Genomic DNA, 11,701 nt, shown 5'->3' on the forward strand with positions numbered 1-11,701 from the left:
CAACCTGTTTGCTAATTTATTCCCTTAAGTATGGCCTACACTAAAATAGGAAATAAGGAATTCTTCGTGTGGAAAAGCAAAATATAACTTGAGTTAAAAAAATACTTCACGGGTAAACAAAAAGAATATCTTAAGTAAAGCAAAAATACTTCACACGTTAAAAAAAATAAAAGTCTTGAGTGAAAAAAATATAATATATGTTGAGTTAATAAAAATACTTCACAATTAAAAGGAAAAAATACCATGAGCTAAAGAAAATTACTTCACGAGTTAAAAAAAAAATCTTGAGTGAATAAATACCTCATGGGAAAAAAAAACCTATCTTTAATTTACGGGTAGAAATTTTTTTAAGAAATCACAATGAGCCATAAGCTTATTTTCATTGACCAATACGTACTTTTCGCCAGAAAACATTTAGGACAGTGCAACACAATGGCGCAACAACGATATGTATTTCAAATTTTATTTTTATACCCAAAAATTACATCTGCAATAAGACAAATACGTTTCAAAAACACTATCCTCTATTCAATTTTTTCTGTTTCAAAATTGTGTCAACTTTCTGTTTATAGTCATAATTTCCAATGAACTCTCTAATAAACCCTTAGTTTTTTGTATTAATAGATTTATTTTTAACGGCACCCGATCCAAAATATTAAATAAATTTGTATAATTAAGGAAATGAATATATCCTTCATTCCTTTTACGAGAATATATATTTGGATCCAAAAATTAAATTCCTTATAAATTTTATCCACCATAAATTCAATATCTTTTGATTTCCTTTTATTTCGTATTTATAATCTTCCTAATAATTTTAGGTAGTTTTTATTGATAAAATTTTTATTAAAATAAAATAGTTAAGTAATTAAGGATGGTCAAGTAAAATATTATGGTCTCATTAACATTTTGACAACGACATATCTTCTTTGAAACGAATAAAATACATATTTTATATAATTATCTGGGCCCATGCAAAGCACTAGCATCACAGTTAGTATTCTATATAAAAGGCACATGGAATAAACAAAAACGGGATGTTCTATTATTAATGCTCACCCGTACCCAATAACATCTAAAATTAAACTACCACCGGATATAACCAACTTCACATTATAGTACATGCTGCGGCAAATGGAAGTACATTAAGGGCCACACTAGCAGCCATAAACAGTTTATCCCGCTTCCGGCTATGGTATTCTTCAACCGGTTCACTTTCTAACGATTTAATTCCATCCGTCAGTATTTCATATCTAACTATTTCCTGCTGGTACGAATTTTTATCCTGCAAAATTAAATTTCATTGCCTTGTTCAATTTAACTGAAAAAAAGATAGAGTATACCTGAGTGTGTATATATGTGATGAATGATCGCATGTTCTATTTTACACTATCTCACTCTTTAGATCTCTTTTGTGTGAAAAATAAATAAATGATAGGAGATTCGAAACTAATATTTTGGAAATATGATCTCTTACAAAGCTTTACATATCTATCAAAAATGAGTTCATTCTGAAACGTATAACACCACAATATACTATTTTGAAGATGAATCATTGAAAATCAATGGATTTTTAACAATTGAACTTATGATCAGTAGATGGTGGGTTTTAGTATTTCGGAATAAGCTCATTTTTGATAGTAATATAGAACATTGTAAGAGGAACACGTCGCCAAAATGTTAGCTTCAAATACGTTACGGTTTGATTTTTATTCACAAAAAAGACGTCTAAGACGTCTAAAATGTGAGTAGTGTGATAATAAACAGTTTGGGGGATCCTTCCTCTGTATATATATATATTACCGTTTCAAGTTGCTCAATCTTTGCTTTCAACTCCTGCTGGACCGTCTCAGCAATCTCAGATTGTTTTGATTGGGCCCCGTTTATCAATGCAATTTGGGCTTCAAGTTGTTTCTGTTGAGCCTCAAGCTGTTTCAAATATTCATTTTGTCTCTGCTGAGCCTCATATAGGATATGTTCCTCCTTCTGCAGGGGCGCAGCCGCAAAAAGACAATAAAATCATGAAAAGGCTAAACAAAATGCAGATGAGCCCCAAATTCCCAATCCAGGAAATAACTTACTTTGGTAATTAACTTTCAAGATTTATTTAATAAATCAAAGACTGGAAGTTTTCATTTGTTTTAAAGAACAACGATTCGATCTGAACATATCGGTTTGCTTTTTGTTTGTTTTAAAGATTTGGTGTTTATTTGTTTTAAATATAGCAAAACACAAAAGCAGTGGTGTAAATTTTTCGGTTCTCACCCTCCCTGCAACTGGTCATCTAGTTCATTGTCACCAATTATGACAAGATTACCATAAAAAAAAGTAATATGTTACAAGCTAGAATATGAGTCATCATTTTATCAATTTTTACCCCCAACATTTCGTTCAAAAACCTAACTTCCCCCGATACCTTCCATTAGTATACTGAGCATCAAATTCAATCAAGCGTAGAGGAAACAACTTGCATAAGTGGAAATAGAATTTCAATAATCAGTAGTTTTGTATAAAGAACCAGTGAATATCACTAATTCATATAAGGAAGGAACCTTAGAGAGTAAGTCGGTTGTAGTTCACTTTATAAAGGAGATTATATTCACTCTAATGTCGGGGAATCCCCAATTCAAAGTTGAATACGTACCTTCCTCATTTCACCTTCATTAACTTTGTATGGTTGTCCGTTTTCAGATTTGATCTTGTTGACAAGTGACATCAGTTGTTGAACCTGCTTTTTACGCTGGCTTTCATCTCTAGTCTTATTATCAAAAAGAACACTTCTGTTTTTGCAGAGCTGGAGAACTTTCTGTTGGAGTATCCAAGAAATTAACATCATGTTATGGCCCCATCAATCGATTAATAAACCAGTAAATTTGAAGGAATTGGCACAAAACTAATTTGTAAAAACTATGTTGCAATATAAATGTGTAGAAAAACCTGCAAGGAAGGAGGAGACTTAGATAAGTACTCATAGAAGGTCGTGTCTAGATCATCACCACCAGTAAAAATAATAATCATGTAATTAATGATCTCCTTGCCGAAAAACTCCCCTAAACTTCGAAGAACACTTTCTTCCTCTGTCGAAAACCGAGTTCGAATAGAACAAACCAAAAGGAATCCATGGATCCCATCCTTTGCAAGAGTGATGCTTTTGTCCATCTCTTCTATGTAATAATCAGATCCTTTTGACGAATCAAATAGCCCTGAAATAATGATTCATCTGCTCAGGAAAATTTTGCTAGGTACTTAGATGTTCAACTCTGTTGTGAAAACATAAGAAGAGAAAAGAGAATTCAAACAGAAAATCATGGAATTACAGGTATACCTGGTGTGTCAATGACATTAACAACTTGACCATCATCCAGCATAGTTGTCTCCATTTGGCATTCAGTTGTGACACAAGAAGCATTGATCCTAGATAAGAACTTCTTTTTTCCAGTGATGCTATTACCAACAGCACTTTTTCCATTCCCAACTCTCCCAAAGAGAATTAAGGTTTTTGCTTCTCTAGATGTTGCACCGGGCGCCTTCCGACCTTGTTTAAAAAAATTTGCATATTCCATCCTCCTAACAGATATCAAATCGAAATTATTATGAACATATCTATATATATACTTTAAAAACACATATATAAATTAACTTAAACAGGTTGAAAAATTAATGGATGAACGAAAATTCCTTACTTGGTTCAATGAATCCCTAAAATGATGTTTTAGATGGTTTTAGTAGTCGCATATTGTGTTACATATATATATAGTAATCCCTCCACCCAGCAAAAAGTGAACGTAAACCGAGTCTTTTTATTTTTATTTTTCTCACACGAATAGTGGTATTTTTATTTTACATGCTATTTTCAAACAAATTCTCATTAGTAAATATTGTTGTTAAAAGTAATTCGAGATCTTTACCGCGTTAGGACTTGAGAAAAAGTGAATTTCTACTGTCCTTCCAAAAAAAACAAACAAACTATATCCCAAAATGATGACGTACATGATCGCATGATGAATACCGTATGGAAAATTTTTGGAGTGCACTAATAAAGCCTTCGAAATATTGACTGGTCAACAACACTATATTCGTGTGTCCAGTAGGAATGCACTCTCATCCTTGACCATCCCTGCATTCTTGATCAGTCAATTGGGCTCTAAAAGGACTCATTGAGAAAAAATAACGTGGAAAGTCTACTTTTGGGGGTAAAAAGGGTAGAAAACACGTCACGGAAGTTCCAAAATCGTTTTTAGAATTCTTGGTAAGGAATAGTAAAACCACGAAATCCCTTCATAGTAAATAGATCAACTAAAAACTACTTTCTTATGGTTTGGACAGATCACCACCAGTGCGACAGAGAGAAACTCTGTAAATCGGGCGATAATGAGTTAACTCATTAAGAAAAATTTGTTTTCAAAATCAAGTCTGTTAGTACTCTTTTTGATCCAATCTGCACCATGGTTTCTTAAATTTCTTCTTAAATTCTTTATTTCTTCATTTGAATTCTCTTAAATATGTGTTTAGTTTTTCCATTAATGGTTGTGGAACTCATATAATGGTTTGTATTTTCATAAAATACAAAGTCCTAAGGTTAAAATTTCTCTATCAATTTGTTCTAATGGTTGTGTAAATTTGGTTTATTCTTTATAGTTTTTTTTGTTCTAATGGAAAACTATTTTCATCCCTGCAGGTCTCCTAACTGCTTTGTGGATCCACTGGTGGGTTTTTCTTATAACATGTTGAATGTTTTTGAATCAACAACAATGGTGTCAGATAAAAAGTTGTTACAAGCAGTGGTGTTAACCATCAAGTCTGTGATGGTCTATATTAGTAGTAACAATCTAGGTTTAAACTTGGATCAGAATCTTTTAATATCCTAGAAATATCTATCTTCATATCAGATCAAACATGGTAAACTTCATCTTTTCCATAGATTTCAAATTCAAATTTTCCCAACCAGCTCACACTATATATTCGTATCCTTATATCGAGGGTCAATTACTGGATACTCGGTATTTTTATAACAAGAAAAGAAAGAATAGTTACAACCCTAGGAGTATTAGCTCAATTATATATACAGAGAAATATTTTCATGGTCCTATACAATAATTTCATCAGAGTTTTGCATTACTTGTGAGAAGAGAAACTCAGGGCCGTCTCTGACATTTAGACTACCCTGGGCTAAAAATCACAAAACTCCCTTTGGTACCGATATTTGAGTAATAAAATGACACATATGATGCAGGGGCATTAAACTTCATCACCATATAAGCACAGTTCATGTTGCTAAGAGATGCGCCTCCCATGATTCATTAGCAAACATATATACGATGCACTACTAAAGATTATTGCTATACACCCTAATTGTATTACGCAGTTAAAATTGAAACGACATGGGTGAAATAATACTTTCAATAGGTAAACCAAGTCTGTCTGTATATGGAACAAAATAATTGGATCTTTTTTTTCTTCTTTCTTTTTCAAATTCTGCTCTATCCCGCCCTGTGAAATAATACTTCTCTATCCCTTCCTGTGGTGGAGACCAAAAATACCCCCCTCGGAACCGGGCCTGGAAAAACTAATCCTACCATGACTTCATCTCTTGATAATAGAATCAATCATCTTTCGAGACATCTAAGGAAGGTTTCTATTGCTCTTCCTTAGGGTAGGAGATATGTAGGCTCACAAAAAACTGTTAATGAAGTTGCAGTAAAATGAACTTATGGAATATTGGGGAAGCTCACGAGGAAATATAAAATATATATGAGAATCATCAAAGAGGAAATAAACTTTCTTTGGAGGAGATACCGAAACAAGCATATTCGAGTCGTGGGTCATAATCTGATGCTAATGAGACTTAACTCTTAGCAAGAAAGGTATGAAGTCATACAGAATGGTCCTTGGTTAATTGGAAAATCTCTTTTTGATGTGCAAAAATATATCAATGGTTTGTTGCTGAAAAATCATAAATTTACTCACCAAGTTTTCACGTTATAATTAAAATATTAGAAGTTGGAACATCTTACTAGGGGTGTAGTTGATGAAGCTATTGGATTATGGGGAAAATATATCTACCACCCCTCCATATTGTAGATCAAGATATGGTAATATCGTGAAAGCTAGGCTATAAATAAGTCTGAAGGAACCACTGCATCGTAAAGGTTGGTGGAACACTGTAACTGGAGAAAAAGTCTAGGTTAGATATCATTGGGACCTTCATCCAAAGAAGATATGCATTAAATGCTTTATCATTGGTCATGATGATAGTAAATGTCAAGAATGGTCCTATCTACTTTACCTAGATAGTCTATCTAAAGCTGAATATGAAGCTTTTCGAAAGGAAGAAGAAGTTGCTAATGAAGATACTATTGAACAAGATATAGAAGATACTGAAGAAGTATAGATGGTTTCTAAAGATCTAAATAGTGAAGTATAGATGGTTTCTAAAGATCTAATCAAGGAAAATATAATGCAACATCGGATTGTAATCGGTGATCTTAATGTGCATTTGCATGATATTTTTTTTTCCTGTAGTATGTCAGTTGAAGATAAATATTTTCAAAATGCGATTAATGAATGTTGTCTTATGGATCTAGGCTACATTGGTAGAGAGATTACACTTGGTCAAGTAATAATATGGGCACAAGAATCAAAAAGTCTAGAATAGATTTGACTTTAAGTAATCATGACTGGTGTAATAACTCTTATAATGCTAATTGTATCATCTAGCTCAGATCATTGTCCCATAATGTTGCATACAGAACAATAAAGCAGAAACCTTTGGAGACCTTTTAAATTCTATATTATGTGGATTAAACATACTGCTTTTAAGATTCAGCTAGAAATTGCTTGGAACACTGACATTAGTGGATCTCAAGCATATAAGCTATCGGGAAAACATCATGCTACTAAAAAACGAATTTCTCACTGGAGTAAAATTAATTGAAGTATCATAAGTTGTGCATAGTTTAATCAAGTATATAAACCAATCTTTGGTTGTTGATATAAATTGATTGGCACATGAATATTGGTTTTTTGTACCATTCAAGTTGTTTCTCATGATAATCAGGCTCACGGATTTTATTTGTTCAATTTGCTGATTACATTGAGAAACAGATATATAACTCTTGGATATATTTCCGTGATTGAGTATTACTGTCTAGTTGATTCTCTTGGAATTATGTTGGAGTTAGTCCATACATATTGCCGAACGAAATATTGGTTGTGATTGTTGTACCCCGGCTTTTTCATATAGTTCATGTTAGAGCTAAGATAGTAGTCTACAAAACTGAAATTCAAACTGCTTGCTCTCTGTGTAATTATAACATGAAAACGATGAACCATTTGTTTTTCGAGTATCCTTTAGCTAGAGCTATCTCGATAGATATGAATATTAATGTTGATAATATTGTAGGTAATTTTTCTACAGTCCAATCTTGGATCATTACTTGGTTTTATAAAGGAACTAACAATGAGATTGATTTATATTTGAATGATGAACATTATATATGCAGATTAATGTGTACCATGTGGTATATCTGGAAAGACGTGTGCTATTTAATTTTTCATAAAGTCAAGCCTAATGTGCAGAGTACAAGGACTAGAATTTATAATCTTACACATCGTTGTTCTCAAGTTTCTGTACCTCATACTAGCCCTGCTAATAATTTTCAGCTAAAATTTTGGACTCCTCCTGAGAAAAACTTTGTGAAAATTAATATTGATGGTTCTTATATATCCGCTACTAGAAAAGGAAGTGTAGGCTTAATAATTCGTGATTTTGCAGGTAATTGCTTAAGAGCTAAAGGTATCAGATTTGGGAAGGAATTGAAGTGGAGGAGGACTTTGGGGCTGAGCATTTCGAATGTAAAGATTTGGAACTAACTGTAGATTGGTTGAACGAATTGTAGTTAGATAAAGCTATCATTGATTGAGACTGAGATAATGTGATAAAGTCTATGCTGGAGTAGGAATCACATGTTCACCGGTTCAACTCAAGCATAGTAGAGAGAGTTAAAACTAAGTCCAATTCTTGTAGTAAAATTTGGTTTTTTAAGTCTATCCATAGACTTGGTAATAATGTAGATCACTCTTTAGATAGTAAATCAAGACATGAGGAAGCAAATTTCCATTATACGTGAAACTTCCCATATTTAATCACTAAACTTTTTAAGGATGAGTTCTGCAGCATTGCATTTTAATTAATATAACTTATTTTAGTATAAAAAAAACACATCTTAATTAATACAACCGTACTACATTTGCAAATAGTGGTCTTATAGCGATCTTATAATTTGTGAGACAAATCAATGCGAAATATTAACATAAGAGAGTAAATATTAGATAAGGACAAAATATTGAAAAGATATTCTCTCTAATGGGTTTCTTACATAAAGGATTAAGGATCCACATCAACCATACTGGAACGGATGGAATCAGAGAACTGAAAAACCCGACCCGAACTGGTTAAGGAGGTACAAGGAACGATATTAGAAGTCAGACTTGGTAGAGGACTGGGTACAGGGAAAGGTTCTATTCTATTCTCATCCTGTACCGGAATACCCCGGTTAATATCAGTCGTTAAATTTTTTGATTAGGATTAATCCCATCCGTCCATCCTAGATTTTAAGAATTATCTAATCGTGTAGTGTCTAATCCTTGTCATTCTCAGCCACTCTCTTCTTCTTATCTATTCTTCATTTCTTCCTAACCAACCATAATTTACAGATGAGCAACCACCACCTTCTTTTCCTGGTTCGACAGAAAAAATTTCATGATGGTGAAAACTTTTCATGTTAACTTAACATTTAAATATGAAAACTTAAGCTTTCATATTAGAAGTAGGGTTTTTGAACTGAGAGTTAAAGATAGTGAATATTGAATAATCAGAGAAGTTTGAGAAGAAATTAAGTTTGGAAAATGGGTTTCTGCTGTGGAATCATTAACTGTTTGTTGAGAAATTAAAGATGGTGGTTGTATAATTCTAGAAGCTGAACTAAAGATGATTGGGTTATCCTGATTTGGTTTCAGATGTAGGGTTAAAGAACAGATGAAGATGTAATCACCAATGAATATGGTAAGTTGTGCTAGTGTTTCTAAGAAGATGGAGATGGAGATTTTGGCTCTGTGGTATTTTCCGACTTGGGTTTTATTAGGAGAGTTATATATGGGCTTGAGAACTGTTGGGTTGAGACCCATCTTCACAGTCTCGAGATTGAGACCCATCTTCACAGTCTCCTGATTGAGACCCATCTTCAAAGTCCAATGCTTAAACTGTTATGGACAGTCCATTGTAAGGTCGAACTCTAGGGTCTAAAACTAGGGTTGTGTATCTTGTATAAGAGGCAGATTGAATGAATGAAAGAAGTACGAACTATTTTGATATATGTGTTTTACAAAATCTAACATGGCATCACGAGCCAGAGTTGATTAACACGAATAAGAAAACCCTAGAACAGTAAACATGGCGGATGATGCAGAATCATCTAAAAGAGGAAAAGAGGTAGAAAACAATATGCAAAAGAAGAAACCAGAATATCATCTGGGATCAAGTGATGGACCAGGGATTATCATCACACCTATTGTATTAAAGGGAGCAAACTATGATGAATGGGCTAGAGCAGTGAGAAGATCATTGATAGCCAAACGAAAATTTGGTTTTGTTGATGGAACCGTCAAAGAACCAACAGAACCTGAGGAGTTAGAGGAGTGGATTGCAGTGCATTCAATGCTGGTTTCTTGGATCAGCAATACATTGGAGACAAATATTAGATCAACGTTGGGGGATTATGATGATTCGAGCATGTTATGGACGCACTTGAAGAGGAGATTTTGTGTTGTAAGTGGAACTCGGATCTGCCAGTTGAAAGCTGCCTTAAGCGAATGCAAACAGAAGAAGACTGAGGAGGTTGCAGTGTACTATGGGAGATTGAACAAGATATGGGATGAGATGGTGACGTACATGAAGATACCAAAGTGTAGTTGTGGCCTGTGCACATGTAACATTGCAACACAGGTTAGTACGTTGAGAGAAGAAGATTTCTTACACTATTTTTTGATTGGATTGGATACCATGTATAACTCCCTGCATGAACAATTACTGGAAAGAGAACCACTGCCATCTATAGATGTGGCTTATCAAGCTGTGGTTAATTCAGAACGTCTAATTGGGGGAAGGAGTTGTGACGTCTCAGACACAGGACAATTTTATGGCGTTCAAAGTTCAGTCAGACCAGCGTCCATACAGTAATATGTATGATCCTAACAAATTTTGCAAGCATTGTAGCCGGGAAGGGCACTCACAAGAAGGGTGTTTTCAGCTGATTGGATACCCGAAATGGTGGGGTGACAGACAAAGAGGTGGAAGAGGATATGGTCGAGGAGGCCGAATTGGTGGTAGAGCTGCTGGTAGAGGACGTGCTGGTGCCGGTTTTTTGAACAACAGAGGAGGTAGTGGACAAGACAATATACGTGCGCATAATTTGAACATCTCGGCAGCAACAACATCATCTCATCATGCCACTGGATCTTCAGGATATGCATCAGGACTGACAGGCGTGACTGCAAGTCAAGTTCAGGAGGTTCTTGAATATTTAAATTCAAGAAAAATCAGTTCCCAGCTCCAAGGTAAGACAAATCAAACATCCTGGATTATAGACACAGGAGCTACAAATCATGTCACGTGTAAAAGAGATGATATGATAAATGTGAAAGATATTAGAGCATGTTCGGTGGGACTGCCAGACGGAAAATATGCTCACTCTGAGAAAATAGGAACAGTTATTCTTCCTGGTGGTTTGAGATTGGACAATGTGCTTTATGTGCCACAGATAACTTGTAACTTGATTTCTGTTACACAACTCATTGATGAGGTAGTATGTAATGTTCAATGTACTAACAATTTATGTCTTATACAGGATCGGTTGACGAGGAAGGTGATTGGAGTGGGTGAGCGACGAGGTGGACTATATATGTTCTGTGGTGTGCCTCCAGTTAAAGTGCTTATGGTGAATGAGGATACGTATGAGCTGTGGCATCAGCGATTGGGACATCCATCAGAGAAAGTGTTACAACGGTTACCAGGTCTGGGTAGAGTATTGAAGAAAAATAATGATGCATGTGATGTTTGTCCACGTGCAAAACATCGTAGAAGTAGTTTTGCTAGTAGTTTGAGCAAATCCAGTTGTAGTTTTGATTTGGTTCATATAGATTTGTGGGGTCCTTATAAGACGTGCTCGTCGTCTGGAGCACAATATTTTCTGACAATAGTAGATGATTTTTCAAGAGGTGTGTGGATTTATTTAATTCAAAGAAAAACTGAGGTTGCAACGATATTTCTTAACTTTATTGCGCTTGTGAAACGTCAATTTGGTATAGAAACCAAAATTGTTAGAAGTGATAATGGAACTGAATTTAATGCATTACGTGGTATTTTAAAACTAATGGAATAGTTTTTGAGACATCCTGTGCAGGAACACCTCAACAAAATGGAAGAGTTGAGAGAAAACATCAGTACATAATGAATGTGGCAAGAGATTTGAGGTTTCAAGCAAATTTACCGATCAGGTTTTGGGGAGAATGTGCTTTGACAGCAACGTATTTGATAAATCGAACGCCTACACCGGTTCTAAATAACAAAACTCCATATGAAGTTCTATTTGGGAAACCGACACCATATAGTCAGTTGAAAGTATTTGGTTGCTTGTGTTATGCA

The 11,701-nt window shown here is 34.5% G+C and overlaps 1 protein-coding gene across 1 annotated transcript; it reads right to left on the minus strand.

The window, feature by feature from the left end:
* Positions 1-901: 901 nt before the first annotated feature.
* On the minus strand, positions 902-3,808 carry LOC113329464 (immune-associated nucleotide-binding protein 1-like). Its single transcript, XM_026576336.1, has 6 exons — positions 3,684-3,808; positions 3,326-3,567; positions 2,938-3,203; positions 2,645-2,806; positions 1,804-1,986; positions 902-1,285 (listed from the first exon to the last, which is right to left on the minus strand). The coding sequence occupies exons 2-6, from the start codon at positions 3,561-3,563 to the stop codon at positions 1,109-1,111; spliced, it is 1,026 nt and encodes a 341-aa protein (XP_026432121.1). The 5' UTR covers positions 3,564-3,567; positions 3,684-3,808; the 3' UTR covers positions 902-1,108.
* Positions 3,809-11,701: the final 7,893 nt, after the last annotated feature.

Source organism: Papaver somniferum, unplaced genomic scaffold (genome assembly GCF_003573695.1).
Source record: "Papaver somniferum cultivar HN1 unplaced genomic scaffold, ASM357369v1 unplaced-scaffold_117, whole genome shotgun sequence".
Classification (NCBI taxonomy): domain Eukaryota; kingdom Viridiplantae; phylum Streptophyta; class Magnoliopsida; order Ranunculales; family Papaveraceae; genus Papaver; species Papaver somniferum.

What these genes read in the sequence shown, in the direction of transcription:
- LOC113329464 (XM_026576336.1), bottom strand. Translation starts at nt 3,563, where the DNA reads ATGGAATATGCAAATTTTTTTAAACAAGGTCGGAAGGCGCCCGGTGCA. An exon ending in AGTCTCCTCCTTCCTTGCAG is followed by an intron (nt 2,807 to 2,937) that starts GTTTTTCTACAC and finishes ATACTCCAACAG; the next exon opens with AAAGTTCTCCAGCTCTGCAA. An exon ending in ATGAAGGTGAAATGAGGAAG is followed by an intron (nt 1,987 to 2,644) that starts GTACGTATTCAA and finishes GCGCCCCTGCAG; the next exon opens with AAGGAGGAACATATCCTATA.